This window comes from Stegodyphus dumicola, chromosome 4 (assembly GCF_044657685.1).
Source record: "Stegodyphus dumicola isolate Sdum_Otavi_A_Nest chromosome 4, ASM4465768v1".
Taxonomy (NCBI): domain Eukaryota; kingdom Metazoa; phylum Arthropoda; class Arachnida; order Araneae; family Eresidae; genus Stegodyphus; species Stegodyphus dumicola.
Window position 1 is genome coordinate 127,051,965 of NC_140771.1, and position 22,487 is coordinate 127,074,451.

The window sequence follows — 22,487 nt, forward strand, 5'->3', positions numbered from 1 at the left end:
CAACCGAGTGAAAACTCGTAAGACTATAGAGGCAAGCGGCTCACTTCCTAAATCTCCTTCTCTCACTCTTGGCAAAAACCCACAACTTAAATACTTGGGCGTTAGCAAGACAATTCGCATAAACAAGTTAAAGCATTTACTTCTGGTCGGAAGTAGAAAATAAGAAGTCATAGTACAGTTTTAAAATAAAATAAACGTTAGTAAAACTTAGGATCCTTACAAAACAACTGCACAATAAAAATGAATAATGGTTCCAATTAGTACAATTTTGTTGTGTGTTATCACGAAAATGTTACTACTTTTAGAAGGTTTCTAGCCGACACATATTTTGTTCGAATCTGCGTCCCGCCTACTACGTGGGACCTTTTTGAAGTTAAGCTGGAAGCGTTACGCTTGAAACTTCTCCCTCGTATGGTCTCCTAAGAAATTCGTATAAGTCAACCAATGAGATGCCCACCAGCGGCCGAGCGGTTAACGTCGCTGAACACTGGTAGTTCGGTCTGAGGTTCGAATCCCGCGAACGGGCTGGCTGCATGGGTGTTTTCCCCATGTGTAACGTGTATATGAGCCAGTTTCCCTTAAAAAGTCCTCCACGAAGGCATCCCTTCCTTAAGGCAGTTAGCCCTCGAGTGCTTTGCCGTAATTTAATAAACTAAATCAACCAATCATATATCCAGAAAACAAAAATCGTGGGAAATGTTTTTTTGGCTTATAGATGAAACATCTTCGCCTATAAACATGATACTAGTTTAAGACTACCTTGGAAAATTTGGCTTAAAGAAGAGAATTAAAGACTGAGTCTATGGCAGTAGCTTCAATAAATTGAAAACATTGTATTTCACATTTTTCTTGCCAATTTTCAGCAGCAGCTGTGGCAGTTTTTATTAAAGCAATTATTCTTTTCTCTGTTTTGAATACTTTATTTTCGCTTCCTGTTTAAATTATGCAAATAATTATAGTTTTTAAACCTGATCTATCCAGTGATAATGTTATACCTGACAATATTAGTTACATAGTACTTGAAGTGTTAACAATGCAATATTGCTGAATGCTTCGGTTATTAAATTTAAATATCTCAAACTAAGGTCGTTTTATGATTTTAGAAGCTAAATACATATTTTACTCATGTCAAGCCTTAGTTTTGTCTACTTCCTGAAACTAGTTGTAGTAACGGATAAATTTATTTAGACGATAATAATGTTTGTATTGATATATACGTATTGTGGGTGCTCGTAATACTGAATTACGCTTAACCAAATTTTGTTTAAAGGCAGTCTCATTGAATCATAATGGGATAAGAAACTATATTTGAATAATAAATTCGAAATTTAGTCATTTCCTAAACTTTTGAAATGAATTTTATTCTTGTTTTCATGTTTTGCAAATCGTTTACTAGGTATGTAACTCACTTTGTATTGGAAATAAATGATCACACTACAACGTACGCAAAAACAGTGGATTGTGAAATCTTTGATATGACTTCTATATACGTAAGTTCATTTATGTCAGACAGGAAAAATCTGAGTAAAAAATATGAACTTTCATTGCATTCCATGTAAATTTTGTTATTCTAACTTAATATTCATTAGATGTTGACAGTTTTAGTTTGGAAAGGGATTTCTGATATTAGATATTTATTGTTGTCTGTACTTATAAAGCATATCAACGTAACAAGACACTAAATTAAATCATTTTAATTTAGTATTTTGTTATGCTGATACATCTTATAAGCATTTCTGAATTTAAATTCAGGAATAATTAATTTCCATCATGCATTTTTTCCCTTTCATTTGATACAACATTAACTTAAAATAACTATGTTGATAGACGTTAAAATGAAATAAATACATAAAAATTATTAAAAACATTTTTTAATATAGTTGGGTGTTATTTCCTTAGTACATATACGTTACTTGAAAATAAAATGTGGGTTCTGAAACTTATTTTATTCACAACATCTTTAAAAAATTGGATTTCTATCGAAAATCACATGTTAAAAAATAAAGCATTTTCATTTTTAATAAAATGAATCTGATTACGAATTATATGAAATAGATTCTTCGAATAAAACCAAATAGAGATGAACCGGCTGTACAATATTCGTGTACAAAATAGTTCCGTAAATAATGAATAGACAAATTAAAATTACAAAAGCTTTGTTAATATAAAGTACTTTATTCACAATCAAATTGGGATGCTATGTATATTTAGCCCAAGTTGCTGAACCAATTTCCAATCTCGTCAAACCATATTCCTATCCTATATTCACGGCATTTGTTTATCCATATTGTGGGGCGATAATGATAAGGATTCATACTGCCTGGTATCTGGGTGTCCTTATAGTGGCAACGCAACCTTATGCCACAGCAGTTGGGCCCCGTTAACATTTCACATTCACCTCCTTCTGGAATGCAGTCTGGTCTGCGAAACAAAACAAAGCAGACATGAACAAATTAATTTTTAATAAAAATGAAGTATTATTTATCACAGCAAAATGAACATATGTAACATTTCCAAAGATATTATAACAATAATTCTTTCTTGAACGATTGGTCGTATATCGATGGTCGAAGAAATGAATCGTGTAAAAGTATGCAATAATTTTGGTTGCATGGTGGTTTGTTAAAAAGTACGCAAAATTAAAAGTTTTATTAAAATTTAAAAAACTTTAAGGAGGGAAATGGTTTTTCATAGCATCATTTAGTGAAATAGAAGGTACTTTAGTGTCATACGATTTAAAATTCTTAATATATCATTAATTTTAAAATTCTGTATACTACTAAAGACACATATTATATAATTATTATACACACGCGTTCGTTGACGTACAACGATATATGTACTGAAACTAATTAGGACAAGGAGATATAGATTAAAATAATATAATTATAATTAGCGTTATGTATAGAACTAAATAAGTATCACGTATTAAGATACAATAACACGCCGAACAAATATAAATTTAGAAGTCAAACAACAAAAATCAGCATTACATTTTAAAATTTTCACAGGACTAGTTTCGATGGTTTTACCGAACCATATTCCTCAGCTGCAAAAGCTCAAATGAACGAGATAAGATATAATGATTATATAAGATAAGAAAGCCTGGACAGGAGATAAGCTTCTGGCGCCATCTGTTGATGAAACCAGAACTAAAACATAATTTCTTTAAAGTCTGAAGGCAAAGATGTATTGGAATTAGGGTCCTTAACTAGAACAGAAAGAATTTTTGAATGTCAAATGCCTCTAGAAAATTCAGTTCACCAATGGAAGATGTTTTTTGAATAATTTTGGCTGCAGAAATATTGAAAGTGTGATTTTCGGACCAACAATGTTGAGCAACAGAAGACTTCTATGTTTCCTTTTTTCTAACGTATGCCTCGTGTTCCTTGAAGCGAAATTTTAAGGCTTTCTTAGTTTGGCCAAAATTTCGAGCCCCATTTATCCTATTATCAATTTACTGCCCGCTGCATGATGACATCGTTCCTATGTTATGTATTGCTGAGGATATAATGCAGAGAAACGTTTAAATTCCTGCAATACTATACAAGGATCTTAACTCCAAAAGAACACTTTGGAGCCCAAGACCCAGAGAGGCAAGAGGACATGGGGTTGGAGAAATGTTAGGATCCATCCACTCAACAGTAGGAAATGACTCAGACAGCCTCCCAATTTTTCCAGTGCTCGAGGTAATTACCGGATAAACATAATACTTACACGCAATGTAAGCACCCTTCAAATAGATGAATGGATCGTAGACGAAAGGGAGACTTTAATTGACCACAAGGTAACTAATTTGTTTTACATTCTAAACCAAAGAAAAGCAATAAAGCTTTAAGAATGATGAAAGTAGGTACAAATTAGATTAATTTGAAAAAAAAATCAGTTACTAAACTCTTCATAGAAATAGCTAAAGTAGTTATAAATGAGGATAACAATAAAAACATAAAGGAGATCTCAAACAATCTCAAATTAGCTTATACAGAAAAAAAAAAAAAATAAATAAATAAATTTAAAGCAGACTAAAGAAGGGAATAGTGAAACGTGGTAGACTCCAAAACTAACTAATCTAAGAAAGACATTAAGAAAATTCAGGTAAGCCTTCTAGCACTGAAGAAGGTAAAAAAAGAAAGTGGAAAAGACAAGAATTTAACAAAATGGCTGCTAAATGCAGGCAAAATGTGTTTAAAGCAAACCTAGAATCGTGGAAAAAGTTTTGGAATAACTTAAAGATTATTTCTTCTTTTGGGACATATTTCCATATAGCTAAAAGGAAAGCTGACTTTAGCTCTTAAGCTATGGCGTATAAATAATGGAACTAACACCTGGACTAGCAGAATGGAAGAAACTGTTCAATGCATCATAAGTTATGACTTCCCTCAAGATGGCAGGAACGACGACACAGATAAACATACGGAAATTAAAAACAGGGCTAATCAAATCCCAAACATAACACATGATCCAAGATTCACATAGTAAGAGGTTGAAGACATTATTACATTAATAGAGAAAGGGAAAGTCCTCAGGGGACGATGAACTCTCAAGTGAAACAGTTGAAGAACGTTTCCTAGCAGATGATGACTATTTTATAAAAATTTTAAATGACTCTCTGGGAATAGGGTATTTCCCCAAATCCTGGAAATTAGGTAATTTAGTACTCTTTCAAAAGGAGGAAAGGACAGGTCATCTCCAGGAGTTTATAGGCCCATAAGCCTGCTTTCCGCATGCGTAAAATTTTGGACAAACTATTACCGAAAAGAGTAACATATTTTCTAGTGAGTAATAAAATTCTCAATACAAAACAGTTCGAATACCCCCCCCCGGATAGAAGCACAATAGATACCCTTGAATGCTGTCAAAACAAATCCAGGAGAACAAAACACCCACTCGGGTAAAGCTCAACTGAATAAAAACTGATGAGGATACAACAGGGAAAGAAAAAGTCGATTAAGTTGGTCTTAGATATATATTTTAAATTATGCAAATATTAATATTTTGACATATTAAATTTAACCGATAAATTTTATAAAATTTACCATATTTACTTTTCTATACAAGGGTTATATTTAATAAATGATGATACTCAGTCTACGAAACAAAACATAAAAAATTTTGCTCCCATACGAAAAACATTGACAGGTATATTTATTTTTAAAATATGATAACTTGTTCCCGGATTGTATGCAAATTGAAAAGCAAAATCTTTGCAATTTTCCGTAACTAAAAGTGAAGCATCAATTTAGAAAAATGATTCTGATATTAATAGAAGTGATGGGAGTTGCTATGAAAACTATCGTGAAAAGTACTGAGAAGTATATTTAAGTACTGATATCAAATTATTTTATGGAAGCTCTTAGCCACGAAATCAGACAGCATTTATGTTTAGTGTGCCGTGAGAGACTTCGGTATTGGCACATAGCCAATATCTGAGTAAATTAAAAATGAAACATGTTTTCCAGTTCAATAAATAATTTGTATTGGTATTATTTTATGATTTTAAAGTAATGAAACTTCGTGTTAATATTAATACATAAATTATTTGCGTTTGCAAACATAAATTACTCATGTGATATTAGTTTCAATAGCAAAATTATAAATTAATAAACGTTACGTAGTCGAAAATTACAAAAGAATACAACTTATGACATTTAAAAGAAAAATCATAATTAAATTGTCTAAATTTATTTTAAGTAACTGATCAAGGCTAGCTCTAAATGACATCAAAAATCCCAAATTTTGAAATTAAATATCTCGGTCAATTTTTGTTATACGAATCAAACAATTCAACGTGTAATTCCTCATAAAAGAGAACGCTTACAAAATGTGACTATAGGAACTGGAAGACCGTTTAAAAACTTATTTTGTAGTTTTTACATTTTTATAATTAAAAAATTACATAATATGAATATTTGCGTCATTTAAAATGGATTTTGCACATGGTTAGATATGTTTACTTCCAAGTGCTGCGGAAATAACAATTGTATAAGGACATTTGTGGGCACGATATATATCCATTAATTATTGAAGCTTAAACAATGGCAATCTGCATAAATATTCATAAATTAAAAATTAAAGCTCATTGCTGAGGCTGAATTTCTAATAATTGCTATTCAGAGTGTTATTTTTAGTTTAAAGTATAATTAAGTTTTTAATTCTTACGTTTACATATCATTAAAAGTTATATCAGTTAAAATCAGTAATCAGTCAAAAAACGACTACAGGAGAAGAGCATCTGTAAGCTGACAGAGGCCAGTAACAATCAGATTTATATGCTTTAGAAAATCTTTGGAAAACGTTGTGTCCAGAGGTGTTGACGCAGATACTTAACATATTATAGCAGCTACTGGAAGCAGTTATTCAGGTTTGAATGCATGAAATATCCTATGAATAGACTGCAAATTTAATTTTCTAGCAGAGAAATACAGGTGTTATCAAGACCAGACATGGTCCAAGAAATATTAACAGTCACCAGGTTCAATATGATATAGATTTTCACTAAACAGAGGATGCTTTTATAGCATGTGTATAGATGTGCGTGTCACTTTCTGCATGAATATATACGTATATATACATATAAATGAATGCGCGTAATTACGTTAAAGCGTGTAATTACGTTATCATGAATCATTTAACAACTATAAAACGCCTTTTAAAAAAATTAGAGTAAAATAATATTTAAATTTTCATAAGAAAAATGCTTTTCAGTTTAAAAGAAATGAATCCAGTTAATTTAGCAGCTAGCTTCTAATTTAAAATATTGTAACATAAAGGCCTTACTTGTCTTCCCTCTTTTCAGGTTCTTCTATAGGTAAGTATTTTGCAACGGCCTCCTGCACATCTTGAAAAATAAAGAGAAGATGTATTTTGGCGCTTGCGCTTGGTACGATACAAAAAATGCAAGCATGAACAAATGCATAGACTATTGCAAGGATAAGCAGTATTCTAAAATTATGTATTTAGATTTTTGCATACTAGCTCTCTAAACTTAATATGTATTATGTATTTTGCAAAGATACACTCTGCGGATTTCTGGTGATTGTACCAAATAACTATCGCTACTAATATTTCGATGCGCTTTTCTGCTAATAAAAATCGAAATGGTTCCAAGAGTACCAGGATGAGTTTCCCGTACTGTCCTGGCCAGCAAACTCCCCGGACATAAACCCAACCGAGAATCTGTGAGACTACCACGTTCGGGTTGTTCTCACCATGGATCCTCCTCCGCGAACCTAGCGCAACTGGCCACTGCATTGGAGTCAGCATGGCTCAACGTGCCAGTAAATACCTTCAGGAACCTAATTGACTCTCTTCCTGCATGTCGCGCTCCACGAAAGTTGGCTATTCTGGCTTTTGACAGGTGGTCACATTAATTTGACTGGATGTCGTATATTCCTTTATCCAATAGTTCCCGGAGGATATCTCAATTTTTGATCAAATCTGTTATCTCATTTCTGAATTAATTAAACATGTTGATGAAACATGAGGAATTACCCTGGAAGTTTCTATTCCCACCATGAAAGTCTATTAAAATTCTATGAAAACCTTTAGAGCTTTATTATTATTTTATGTCTTTCACATTTCATCATTTAATTAAGTTCTAATCTTTCTATGAACACATTAGTACAATAAAGTATATATTATTATCACATTACTACATTATTAGCATTAAACTATTGGACGTTACTACATTATTATCATTATACATTACTCCACTAATAGCATTATACTAATTATATACTATTATTAATACTATACTATTATATATTATTAACATTATACCATTATATATTATTAGCATTACACTATTAAATCTTAATTTATTAATATATTTCCCTTATTAATGTATAACTTATAAAAGTTTAATTGCTCTTTATTTTAATACTAGATGACATACCCGACGTATTTCAGATTTTATGCAAGCGTTCGTTTAAAGTGATAGAGGTAGTTATATCCAACTCTGAGATAGACAGTAATTTTTCTCTTATTTTGATTGAATATGGATAGATGATCATATGAGAAACATGGCATTTCCAAGTTAATATCTCCCATACAAGGTGACTGCTCCTATGCCTCATTGATACGCATAGTGAATGCAAGCAAGATGAGAAATAGCAGTTGTTTGAAATCGAAGGGTATCAAAGGAATTCGAAACAAGGGGTATCAATCGAATGCGCGGAGTGAATATATCCTGATCTATGGCACTCCCTGTGATAATTTCAATGAGGTGCTGAGGAAATCTTTAGAATCTCTAAGAAATCTTTACCGTTAATAAAACAATGCCGTCAGATGCGCTACTGGTTTATTAGCGATAAAACTAATGTCCCTGCCTAAAATATTGGCAGTAGCAAATTCTTAGTATGTTCCCGTGCGTTAATAAAACAATACCGTCAGTTGCGCTACTGGTTTACTAACGATAAAATCAATTGCGTAACCTGGAAACTTCTCTGTCACTGCCTTTGGTGACTTATTTGCAATTGACCTTAATCGGTTTAAAATATTGGCGGTAGCAAATTCATAGTATGTGACAGTGAAACGTTTTGAAAGGAGAGAATACACAGGCACAATCTGTCTGGTATCAAATGTGACGTTCTGCTTTACTTTTTAAATGTAACGGTGAAGCCTCCATTTATCTACTTCCACCTCCTGAACAAGGGTTAATCTTAGTTTCCTGATTATGTATCATCAGTGAACAGAAATGATAATTCTTAGTACATTTGCCATCATGCATGCAATGTGCTCTCTAGTTTAAAGCTCCACACGACCCATGAGTCATATTCTTTGATAGGAATAGCAGTGTGGAGATACGAAACCTTTATAGAAATTATATTATTATGTTGCAACTCAGTCTTTCTCTGTTCCAGTTTGTCGGATGTTTTGTTTAAGCCATTGCATTTGTGCATATATGTAGAAGACCTGGTTTTTACCATTCAACCGAATACATCTAACAACAAATCTCTCCAAATATGTAGCTTTTCGCAATAACTTTAAAGAATTTAATAAGTTATTGTTTCAATATCCTTTGTATTAGACCACGGCGATTAGTTGGTGCCTGATCTTTTGTAAGTTCAGTAGTAATCTTTGGCCCTTTAGGGTTGCACAAAAAGGGTACAAATGAATCCAGATGGTCACGGTTGCGAGCAAAGGACATAGCGCCTTGAGAATATTCGTGATGTCTCTTACTGCAAGTGAGAGTAGAGGCCAATATTATCATACTTCCTATATCGGGCAACATTCTAATCTTGACCGCAACATCCCGTAAATGAATATTGTCATTAAAATGTAATTTTTGGTGATTTAGCCTTACATAAAGAAGCCGCTTGCTTTCGATCTTCAAGTACATATCTACAATGTATTTATTAATGAAACATATGGCGAAATCGCAAGATGGGGCTTGATGATCCCTCTTTCAACATGATGCGGTGTTCAAAAAAGGGCATAAAGTATACATTTTTGTGTGTGTGTGTGTTTAGTTTCCTGTGCTAGGATTGGTGTCTTTGATGTTAAAATGATAACCGTTCTCACCTTTTCAGAAGATTAAAAGGTACTGCATATATGCGATGTGTTTCTGTAATCCTCATCAATATTTTGTTTCATTTCAAAGTAATTATGCCACGGTGATTGTGTTGTTCGTAATCAACAACGACTATGGCTATATCGTTAATGACTGGGGAGTTAAAACGCTGTTTATGCTCACTGAATGGCATGTTATCTGCTTCTAGGTAACTTTATATTCCTTACTAGGCACCCTCTCTAATACTGGCTTAAACATTCTGATAAACTGGTTTTGCAACTGAGACAAACTGAATTTCGATTCTGACAAACTGGTCTTTGCAGATTTAAAACAATATCTTCTCACTCGACGGATATATTACATTATTGATGAACTCTTAATATTTCTTTGCCCTTGAATAAAACACGTAGAATTTATTAAATTTCATCTGGAAGAGGAAGAAGGGTTTGGAATTGTGAATTTGGACCTGCACATTAAAGGTAGGTATTATACCACATTATTGAGCTGCACATAATACGCTAAAGGATGCTATTTGAAAACTTGAGTTTGTAGAGACATTAGGTATTTTTTTGGAAGCAGAAGAGATGTAAAATAAGCAACGCCTTCGTCGGGAATCGAACCACGGACCTCTGGAATACGCGCCTAGCGTGCAGATCACCACACCACGAAGGCATGCTAGGAAGGCGGGAGAAATACTTTATAAGTTATATGCCCATATATATTTCAGAAAATCCCTTAAATCTGCTGTTCTAATAAATAATGTAGCTTTTATGAATTTAGTGCGATTATGGAAATCGTAATCTGAATTTTAATTAAATGCTCCTAATTTTAAGTTTGGAAGTCGAAATACCAATCTCGATTCTTCTTTTCTATGTCTATCTGGTAGTTACATATCGCTATCTTTCCTCAGAAGTTTCCCTTACATTAGACTTAGAAGCTCTCATACAATAGACGAATTTTCCGTTTGTCAGGTATTTTCGGCTCTCAGATAGCGTACTGTTTATGAGCAAGTTTTTTCCTGACATGTTATTTTCTTCCATGGCATTTTAATAGGTTTTAATTTAATATCTAATTAGACAATTCCATGCTTTTATTAACTCAAAGGACCTATTATTTTTAATTTTCAGTTTTGTATCTGCTTCATTTTTGTGTCGAATTACTTTTCAAATAAAAAGATGCTGCTACAAATTATTATCACTATGTATTATTTTTAAAGAAATAGTATAGCAAATATGAATAATATAGCGAATATAAAAATGCATCGCAACACTTAAAACTCTATTGGAAAATTTATAAACATGCTGCTTTTAAAGATTGTGTGATTTAATATGAACGCCCTAAGTGCTGAACCAGTGGGATGGTTTTTCGAAATCTTATGTAGACAGTAACCTTTTTCATATTTTGAAAGTCGTGTATGCCATTCTCTTTTAAGATGCAGATTTGCATGAATTACAAAAAGAAAAGAAAAAAAAAGCGGACTCTGTTCTTTGTATCTATGTACATAGAATGCCTTTATAAATGACATTTAAAATCATATTTAACAAAAATACACTTTAGGTATGTATAAGAATGCAGAGCATATTTGGAAAGAAAATAATGGGCTATTACCTCCAGATTCAAGTGGAGTACCATCGGTCACAGCTATGACAAAGGCAGTCAACACTAACAGTCCCCATAATAAATTCATCTAAAAATAGCAAAAATTGATTAGCAGTGTTCGAAATCACGAAGCTTTTGTCATTACAGTTTCACTTCCTATCACATGGAGACACTTAGCAATGCGATTACATTTAAATATCATGCTTACTGCCGTTAAAATAATTGTTTGAGAAAACCTAGTGTAAACGTCTCGACTTAAGACAGCATGCAACCTAGTAAGGTAATTAATAAAATATATTTTCTACCATGGGCTTTACGATTCAGGTAGGCAATGAAACAAATAAATTATATTACTATTGCAAAGTGAACCAAAACTGAAACATTACTTTCCTAAATCACTAATTATTTCAACTAAAATTTCCAAAAAAAAAGTCTCCAGGTAGAGAAAGTTTTACTGTATCGATTTAATTTGCTTTGTAATTAAATGGAATAATTCCTGAAGAAAAGAAATGAGGTGAAACTGTAATTAACCATTGCCCCCTAGAAACAAATCTGTTCCTATTATTGTTTAAACAAGGGATAAGATAACAGATTTTTTTCCATATGAATCAGAAAAACAGAATAACTTTAAAATGTCAAAGTCTTCTTTTTTAACTTAAAAAATTATGTATATATACATATTTAAAGCTCTAAAATTTCAATTATCGGCAATCGTGACATTAGTTAATTCTGGGGAAGAATAACGCTTAGAACGCATAGCCACATGCGATTAGGATAAGCTTATAATAGTCAATCTATTATAAATGTTTGTCTCCCTTTGTCTGCAGTTTAACTGCCAATAATGATTATGCGTTTTTAGAATCATTCGTAACTCGACTTACTAAATTCAAATGTCTTATGTCAGAAAAATCTTTCACTTACAGTATTTCATTAAAGTGTAAAAAATTCTTTAAAAAAGAAAATATTTAACCTAGAAAATATTATTTTACTTAAATGTACTAAACAATGATTTTTTAAATATGAGCCATTATATAAGATAAGGCGACTGTGGCTACTTATTTTTGAAGGTGAATGTGTCAGATGGGATAAGCTATAAACTGTGGACAATGGAACCTTTCCTATTACATTTTTGGGAGAAGAAAAGATCAGAAAAATGTATTTATGAGAGACTGGTAGAAAATATTTTGGTACAGACAAAGTCGCTACCGTTTTGATCCCAAATATTAAACGCGTGGGACAGAATAAAAAAGACAAGATTTTATTCAATTTTCTTTGACTATTGTAATTCTAATTAGTATTACATGTTCATGATATATTTTAACGCAAGATAAAGTTGAAAATCAAAATATATAAACCTAGGAAAAACCTAAGAAATAGATTGAAATTGAAGAGTCATAAGGCTATTATGAAGCAGAAGATGAGAAAAATATGCAGTGCCCTCGCCGGGACTCAAACCTGAACCTCTCGAATACGCGTCGAGTGTGCTACCGTTAAAATATGAAGGCATGCTGGAAGAAGGGAGAAATAATCCTCTTTTAAAAGACGACTGGGGACTCAGTTGCCAAATCCCAATGGTGAAGAATTATTTTCCACCACCTTTTAGTTCAGGCGCCAGTATAGAGTCATTCTGTTATTATGAACCAGGAGACGTGAAAAATGTTCAGTGCCCTCTCTAGAACTCGAACCTAGACTTCTCGAATCCGCTCCGAGTGTGCTACCGTTACACCACGGAGGCATGCTAGATGGAAGGAGAAAATACCTTGTAAAGGGGGGAAAATTACCGCTGTAGACTATGTATCCATTCTATTTTTATTTAAACTATACATTTTCATTACATATACATTATATATACAACTAGGTGTACCCGTCCGGCGTTGCCCGTGCATTTAGAAAATGCAGATAAGTGAATAGCGCAGGAATAGTAGTGTAGGACATGTAGACTGTCTCTCTCTCTTCCCCCCCCCACAAGCTACAAAAAAGAAATGAATTGTAATTAATCGATTTAATGTATCGTCAAAACAGCAAACTAACGCTAGAATAAAGAAATCAATTGTTACAATCGAACGTTATTTGAAAACAAATAATAATATCAGTGAGTCAAAAAAACCGTGATTAATTAATTATAAATAATTTTTTTAAAATTTTTCTAATTCAAAAATCGAAAATCGGGCTTCGAGGTCTGGTGGCCAGCCCCTTTGTGCTTCCGTATAAAAAATTCCAGGTCCCTGCGTGCGATAGATTTGGCTGGAGAGCTCGGTCAGACAGACAAACAGACACATTACACTTGCTTTTATTATTATAGATATACATTATCCTTTATGCTTTTTGTTATCACTTTTTAGGTTGTAAATGAGATACATGTATATAAGGAAAAGTCCAAGTTCTTGAAGATTAGGCAGGGCGCAGTGGTATTTTTTTCAGAAAGAGGGAGACTGAGCCTTCGAGCTCCTCCTTTTCGCGGAAGGTGTACTTGTAGTTGTTTTTCAGTAAATAGCAGCTTTCCTTCTCAACAGCATTTGGTTCTGAAAGGAAGGTTTGGATTTCAATAGCAGTGCGCACTTCGTCAGAAAGGACACCGTGCGGTGCAATCTTCAGAATGGCACTATAGTTTCTTGATTAAACTCTGCTACAGTGTTTTTCCGAATCACCTACAAACTCGACTGAGTAGCAATGGCATATTTTTTGCCAACAGCACCCTGATGCTAAAAAACAAAAAGTTTATATGAACCACTGAATGCTCGAATTGACGAAAAAATTAAATTTCACGAGCAACGTATTATTGCAGCCCAAGTAAACCAAACTGAGGCTTCAGTAATTTTAACGTACGAAGAAGTCTAGAAAGTGAATATAGGTAGGTCTGTTAAAACTTGCAGCCAGTCATTGATGAAAATAAGGCAGAGAGAAACTGAAAAATTGAGATAAATTTCAGATTCAATGCTTTTAAATTCTCAGAGATAACAGAAGGAGTAACAGAGGCAGTGAAGGCGGCGATTGCTCTTTTGCCATCAAAAACATGTTACATTAGCTTATTGTCGTAGGTTGGATTTTATCGCCATTGAAGCAATAGTTGCCAATATTTTTCTAGGAGGGTAAAATCCCACTGTCTTTATTTTAGTTTGCAGTCTCTGTGAAATATTATCAGCGCCCATCATCTTTCAACTCTAACTCAAACGAACAAACCCGTTAACATTGTTGAGGATTTACATGCAAAGCCTTAAGAACTCTACTATATCAATGGTAATGGATGGCGTTATTGAATTGGACAGACCTAAATTGCATAAAAGTTATTTGACCTTCGCAATCAAAACTTATCCACGGGGACCAAGGAGCTCTTTGTATCTTCTTGATGAGATCAGTACTTAAGTACACCAAACCAGCTTACCCTCGTCGCTCTCAAAAACAAAGAAAAAAATTATATTGTTCCCAGCACAAACTGCTAAGAAACATACTCAGTGCGGCATGGCCTGTGTGTAACAGTATTATTTCTAATGACCTAAATATAGTTTATTTAGATGGCTATATTTAATAATTTGCCAACAGTCATTAGTAAGACTTAAACTTGAGAGGTTTCTGTAGTTACTGCACTCATACAGAACTCGATCATAAAATACTAAAAAAATTAAAAGCTGACAACAGTAAACAAATGATTGTTTTGAAAACTTTTCAAATTTTCAGTTTTCATATATTTTATCATTTCGTTGTGTCTGGATATCGTTTGTGTCCAGGGATCAGAGTGGTTTTCTTTAAAGATTTGCGTGTATTACATTAATTCCGTGCCTCGTGTACCTCTATAATTGATCATATTTGGATTAGGAATGCAAATACGTAATTCCAGGGACATTTCAGTGTTTCCTATCCTCAATTGTGTCCCCCGTTCTATAGTATGAATTCGTAATAATGTTGTATAACAATGTTATTAGTTCTATAAAAAAGCCAATAAACGTAATAATTTACTCACTGAACAAAATTATGGTGTTAACATGGAAAATATAGGTCTATGAGTATACATCTCTCTCTATATGTAACTACTAAAGCAGTAACATTGTGCAACATAAAATGGAAAAAACGTTTGCGTTGTGTATTACAAATTAAACAGTATAGTTACAAAGATACTCAGTAAAGGTATTCAGTTCTAATAATTAAGTTTGTTACATTATATCAATCGAAATTATACCAGAGTCAGAAATTCATAACTTGGATTCATAACTTTACAAGAAAGAGGAGTAAAAATTAAACAGAAATAATAAAAACTAATAAAGTTTACTGGAGTAACAAAATGAGAATTCTTTAAAATTTTAAAATTTAAATAACCTTAAAGGTCAAACTAAAACAACCAGAAACAAAACACAATAATAAAAGCCAATTCAACCTAAATGAAGTTTTTCAAGTAAAAATGCAAAAATTAAAAATTTAAAACCAAACTTCATTTTTAAGGATAGTAAGACTACTTTACTAAACTCAATTTAAGGTACACAATCACTCAAAAATCAACTTAAAGCAACCACTTCAAAATGAACGGTTAATAAAAATTAACATTAATCAAAATTAAATTACTGATAGTCAAAATTAGGAGACAACATTAAGTAGCACTAACAAATGGCGCTTCGTGCATTATTTTATATTTATGAGCATCTCTCTCAGAGACTATTACCAAAGATTCAGGTAAAAACAGCAGGTGGTTACAGACGTAAAGAAATTCTAACTTAAACAAAAAAATTTGGCAGGTATATATGAAAGTCAGCCGGGCACCAGAATTTTACCATTGGTGATACATTTATAAACCCTCTGCACTAAACGTGCATCTCCGCCTCAATTTTGATAAAGATCACTCCAAGGGACAGTCCACGGATTTCAAATCCCTTTTCCTTTATCAGAAACCCACTCAAGCAGACATCCAGATTGCCATTAATTTTGGACATGCAGACACATGACGCATAGACACTATACACTTACAAACATCCTGTGGGATTCAAGCGAGATTCCATAGGTACGATACCTAGAGTCGATACATACTATACCACACAGATCCAGGAAATGTTAGCATGAACTTCGACCGTTGTGATACCTACTCGCGAAGCTCTCTGATTTACGTTATGCACTTTGTATCTCCAACGTTAATTTTACTTAAAAATTTAATTTCCATTCTGCGTTATCTGAAATTCTATGAGAAAGCGGAGATTTAAATTGTTAGCAGAAGCCCTGCATTACAACTTTAGAGTTTAAATACAGAGTTTGATTAAACATTTTGAATCCTTAGTTATTTTCACACATGGGGCGACAAATCGCCTGACCTGTCTTAGTACGGTTTAAGAAATTAATCTGCTGGTCATTAAAATTGCGACACCATGAATAAAAACAAATACAAAAAATATATTTATTGCACGTAAACAGTATGCATGAAGACAAAATGATTAAATTTGTAAGCATTTTGCAGGTTTACAAGCGTGAGAAATTAGTAGAAACATTTGCCAGCCCTGGCAACTAAAACGCCCCTTACCGTTAGGCAAGGAATCGAACTGGGCTTGGATGACAGAAAAGGGCAATTCATTCCATGCTGCTTCCAGTCTATCCCACATCACATTGACCGTATTAGCTGGAGAGCGGTGGGTTCCAGTCTCTCAGCAACCCATGACCAGATGTTTTCAGTGGGTGACAGATCTAGAGACCGTGCAAGCCAGGGCAGCAGTCGAGTACCCTGTGTATCGAGGAAGAAAAGAACACGACTTGCAATATGTGGTCTTGCATTATCTTGCTGAAAGATGGCGTTTGGCTGGCCTCGAAGATAGCGCACAGCCACTGCACGTAAGATGTCAGAAATGCACCGATCTCCGTTCAAATTATCATTGATCCGAGCTAGAGATGTCTGTGTCGTTTACCCAATGGCTACCCATTCCATCACACCATGTGCAGGGTCCCTATGCCGATATCTAATGCAAGCAAGCGAGGTGCGGTCTCTTTGAATCCTATAGACACGTATACGGCCACCAGAATACTACACAATTAGCCGGGATTCGTCTGAAAAGACAACATTGTGCCACTCCTGTATCCAACTTTGTCGCTTGATGCACCAGAGTCACCGTCTCTATGCTGCATTGTCAAGGGAAGCCAAAGTAATGGCCATCGTGCTGATAGTCCATGCTGCTGCAAACGTCGACGCATCGTACGAGAGAACACTGGGCGTGCTACAAACATGCTGATTTCCTGACTAACGGTCCATGATGTGGTTGTTCGGTTTTTGAAGGGCTGACCTCACAATATATCTGTCCTCTCGGGCTTTAGACAGAGAAAGGCGTTGAAATCCTTGCATGCCGTAATTATGACCCTCAGCAACCCATTGTTTCCATATTCGCATGACAGTGGTTGGATGTCGACTAGCGCGACGGACGATATCACGGAACGATAATCCACAATCTCGATAGGCAACGATCCTGCCTCTATCGTATTCCGACACTTGATGGTAAGCATTCATTTCCTCTTCTTATCCAAGTCATAACACGTTATTCTGAGCAAACTCCAACCTTACAAAGCTCTTTCAGAATGAGAAATCCACTATCCAACTTTTCTTTTATGCAGTGCTTTAGATGTCGTTTCTCCCTCCTGCGTCGTCTAAATGCGCTGAAATACTAATCATCTACATATCCCAACTTCTTCTTCTTTTCATGTGATTTTGACATTCGTCAGATCATTTCTTCCTGGTGTTGCAGATTTCATGGCCAGCAGTGTAATATAACAGAGGAGAAAAACCCCACTTAACACAAAATCCATACAGGCAGTGCCACATTTAGTTTGGCTTCTTCAAGACTTCATGAAGTGGAACATCGCCGACAAACTTCATACAAGTTTTCTGTTGCGCATTAGAAATAATTCGAGCCTCTATGAGGGCAACCATTAGCTCTGATGGAAAAAGAAAATCAGTTTTGATCTAAATGGAAGGCTACTATAGCATCGTCTGGTTTTTAAAGTCAAATTCTAGGAAGCAAAACTTGTAAGTTTGATTACTGAATTCCACGATTGTAAAAAAGTTCCTCGAAGTTAGAGAGAGGGCTCGGTTGGAACCAGAGTTGTTCGAAAGATATGTAATGCGAGGTGAAAATTTGCGTTGGCTTTACGTGATTACGGCAAAGTCTCGACGGCTATCTCGCCTAATGGGTGGGATACCTTCGTGGAGAACTTTCTTCTGTAAACTGGCTCGTATACAAGTTGCGCATGGGGAAAAGTCACTAAAACCCCCATGCAGCCAACGTGTTCGCGGGTTTCGAACCTCTGGCAGAACTACCAGCGTTCCGTGACTTTATCGCTCGGCCGACGGTGGGTGCGCGAGATGAAGTGACTTTTAATTTAATGAAAGTAGAAATTGCTACTATATGGAATATCGCAATTTGAGCCATTATTTATTGTTTTCTAACTAAATTTTTGAAATCACTTTAATATTCCTGTTGAAGAACAAAAATACAGACAAATTCTTATAATTTTGCATTACGTATATAGAAATTCATTAGTGAAACAAAAAGATCTGCAAATGCATGACTTACCTTACGACGTGTAGTGAAGATTCTGCTGTGAATATTATTGTAAAATAATCTCTTTTATATGCTTAAGGTAGATGTTTTTAATATTTATACATTTTGCGTAGATACATCTGGCACGAATTTGGTTATCTTGACATATGAATTCAAATTTTTCTACAAACTGTATAAACATCAAGTAATTATTTTACATGTCATCATTTAACATTTGTTTTCTGTAAAGCTAGTGTACTTTTAGTTTAACTTACAAAAGCTGGTTCATCCATCAAACATGACTTCTTTAAAGAATGCGGTACTAAAATAACACATTTAACGAAAATAAAACTTTCCTGTTATAAGTTTCCTTTACAAAAAGAAAAAATTATTATATTTCAAGCTTTATGTTAGCGAATTGAATGTAATTGAATTTCTTTACCATTTTATATGTAAAAAGAGAGAAAGATTTTTAGTTATATTTAATTAATCACTGATAATTCTGAAACAGAATTTTTAACCTCATCTCAAAAATTTAGTTGAAAATTAGAATGTTTAAGCAAAGTCGTATCATTTCGATGTGCACTGTGAACAACTGAGTGTCAAACATACAGGCGACGGAGATTTAAAGTTTGCATGATTACAGAATTCGCTCAAAGTAGCGTGAAACCACGAGTTGGGAAATATGGCTGGCCTTCATGTTTTGAAACTTAACCGAATATAAGTAAACGATCTATTAACCATAAGTGACTACGTTGTACACCATTTTGCTCTGAATGCTTGTAAGGTATTTCTCCTGCCTTCCTAATATGCCTTCGTGGCGTGGTGGTCTGCACGCTGGTCGCGTATTCCAGAGGTCCGTGGTTTGATTCCCGGAGAAGGCGTTGCTCATTTTTCATGACTCCTGCTTCCAAAAATATACCGAATATCTCTACAGATGCGCCCGAACTAAAAGAGCGGTGAATGATGATTCTCTAAGCCCAGGATTAGGCGAATAGGTCCCCTAAAAACCCGAATCGTCCTTTAAAATGTATATAAGGTATATAAGGTATATTCTCAGAGAAGTCGTTGCTCATTTTTCATCTATCCTGCTTTCAAAAAATACCTAATGACTCTCTACATGCTATGAATGCTTTACACGTTTTTTTTACCCTTATTTTCATCGATTCCATCGATATTTAGTTTTGCATCTTGTATCATATCAGGGGATAATTTATCTTTTTCGGTAGAATTCGGAATTTGTACGTGAGGTATGAAAAGTGGAATATCTCAAAATGTAGAGATATTGTAGTATATTTACTAGGAGGCAGTGGCCAGCCAGATGTTTTACAACTAGGGGCTATCCGTTTGCCTCCCTTTTTAATGCACTCTAAAACATCAGAATGATATATAGAAATATAAATAAAATCTTCATTTACTTTTCGAAATAAACATACAACATTTTCAAATTCTCTTTTATTTTTTTCAGTAAGCAAGACTGCTGATGACATTCTAGACAGTTTGTTTCATTGCTCCATTTGCTATTGTGTAAACACTGCAGTAGCTTAAGCGCAAGGTACACATTTGTAGATCTGAAGGTGCTTCTTAATTGATATTAAGAAGACAATCGCTCTCGGAATTAGAAATTAAGACTGCATTGTAGAATAAAGTTCGTATTGTAGAATAAATAAATTTCAAACTGAGTGTACTTAATTTTGTCTGTTTCGTTTTCCTAATCAGAAAAAGAAATATGACTGAAATGAAACTGAAGTATTTCTCCCTTAGTGAATATGTCACCATGATTTCCATTTAATTAACATTTTTGGAGGGAAAAAGGAAAGCATGGCAAAAAGCTATTGAAATTTCATTGCGATTTCTTCAAATTCTCTGTCCGTTGTAGACAAAATTTGATATCATAATTTAGCATCTTGAGAGTTTTCACTCGCTTGATGGTCGAGTGTGTAAGAGAACTGGATGTTCGTAGTTTTGCTTGAAGTCAAACTCGAAAGGACGAACTTGCTACATGAAATTTTCATGATATACCCTATGTGTACCCTATGGTATACCCTCCCCAGGCTTCGTTGCGTATGTAAAGAGAAAAAAAACATAAAAATATGTATGATGATATTTACAAAACGTCAGTTGTGTTCCCTATCATGTAATTCTTCAATCACACACAGTGAAAATGACATTAAACAAATAATTAAGCTAATATTAGTACTGCTAACATATATTGAAAAATAGAATAGCATTCAGAAGTCGTTTTGCGGTTTTGCAGCTGGGGATGGTGGTTCGGTAAAACCATCGAAACTAGTCCTGTGAAAAAAAATTTTGTAAATATAACGCTGATTTTTGTTGTTTGAATTCTGAATTAGTATTTATTCGGCGTGTTATTGTGTCTTAGTTATAGAATAGCATATCAAAAATAATATAATCACATTAAAAAGATTTGAGGGTTAATTTTTAAGCAAAATATGCTTTTATGCCTGGAAGCATAAGCTATACAAAACCTTCAAAATCCCACTCATTGATATCAGAATTAAATAAATTTAACAAATGACCATCAAAATAAATTTCATCATTTCTATTCTAAATCACTTCTTTCAACATCACTATCTTCCCTTTCATTTTCTCTTTCGATGATGATGATTTCCGATTTAAGGAAAGCTGATCTATCAGTTCGGACTGATTGCCATGCTTTATCGACCCGTAAGGCTACCTCCTCATATGAAGCTTTTCTCATTCGTCCGGAATTTGTAGAGAAATGGAGTCCGCTTTGCGTCCATTCCTCCCACTGCTTTGCTAGTTCATGCTTCAAAATTCTATTGAGCGTGAGATCTAGCAGCTATAAAATTTTTGTAAGCCGCCTGGTATCACTGAGACATCAGTACTAATTTTTTTTTTTCCTTCAGATTTTACCGTATCCCCTAAATGGGATCGCATTGAATCCAGAACAATAAGTCCTCCGGGGTTGGAAAAAAGCATCTTTCCTTTTTAGACAAATTTCTCTCAGCCAAACATCACTTCTTCGCACATCCGTCCTTTTCCGTTGGCGCAAATAATAACTTTAGGGAAGTTTCCTTTCGGGATTGTTTTTCTTTTGAAAATTATCAAAGGGATTAACTTCTCTCCATTGGCGGCACAACACAAAACACAAGTAAAAGAAGCATTTTCATTCCCGATTGTTAACACTGAAATAGTGTTTTCACCTATTGAATGAACAGTTCTGTTCGGAGGACAGTCAAATGTAACGGGCACTTCGTCCATATTAATTATTTGCCGTCTTTTCAAATTTTGTTCTTTAATTTTCTTAGATGTGTACTCCAAAAACGCTATACCTTTTTCGAGCCAGTCCACGGCAAGCTTTTGTCCAACTGTTGTGTTGGTCCTGACAGATAATTTCTTTCGCTTCATGAACCTGAAACACCAATTAGATCCTCTAACAAAATTTTTAATGCCCATTTGTAGAGCAATTACCTTTGATTGAAGGCGAATTCTAACTGTTAATACTGATAATCCACTGAAAATCCACTTTCTATCTGCTCTATATTCCATTTCTTTAAACTGGCTTGGAAAACAGGATAGGCTAGGCACCATTTCGACGAGATCTTTTATTCTTAGGCATTTTCTTGAATTCTTCTTGTTCGGACTTCCACCGCCGATAGCATCGCTCGTGAACTTGAAATTCTTTAGCCGCAGCGCGACTTCCAATTTCGATCGCTTTCTTCACTGCCAAAAGCTTAAAAGCAACTGTATAACTTTTTCTTCCAGTAGAAACCGTAATAATAGTATTTTTAAAGCGCGAATGATAAGGCAAGCAAAAAGCACGCTACAAAGCACTAAAATCGTGTAAAAGTGAACACAGCACTTGAAAAGTAAACGTAGCTGTTTCCATTCAT

At 34.2% G+C, this 22,487-nt stretch overlaps 1 protein-coding gene across 1 annotated transcript; it reads right to left on the reverse strand.

Moving 5' to 3' along the window:
- Positions 1-2,155: 2,155 nt before the first annotated feature.
- Positions 2,156-18,715, reverse strand: LOC118189697 (uncharacterized). The gene is made up of 4 exons (XM_035360354.2): positions 18,643-18,715; positions 11,120-11,198; positions 6,778-6,838; positions 2,156-2,421 (listed from the first exon to the last, which is right to left on the reverse strand). The coding sequence occupies exons 2-4, from the start codon at positions 11,196-11,198 to the stop codon at positions 2,208-2,210; spliced, it is 354 nt and encodes a 117-aa protein (XP_035216245.1). The 5' UTR covers positions 18,643-18,715; the 3' UTR covers positions 2,156-2,207.
- Between the last annotated feature and the right edge of the window lie 3,772 nt (positions 18,716-22,487).

Bases quoted from the DNA above. Each gene is read 5' to 3' on its own strand.
- LOC118189697 (XM_035360354.2), bottom strand. From the start codon at position 11,198: ATGAATTTATTATGGGGACTGTTAGTGTTGACTGCCTTTGTCATAGCT. The intron at 6,839-11,119 runs GTAATAGCCCAT...TTATTTTTCAAG, and splicing joins TACTCCACTTGAATCTGGAG to ATGTGCAGGAGGCCGTTGCA. The intron at 2,422-6,777 runs GTAAGGCCTTTA...TTTGTTTCGCAG, and splicing joins CCTGAAAAGAGGGAAGACAA to ACCAGACTGCATTCCAGAAG.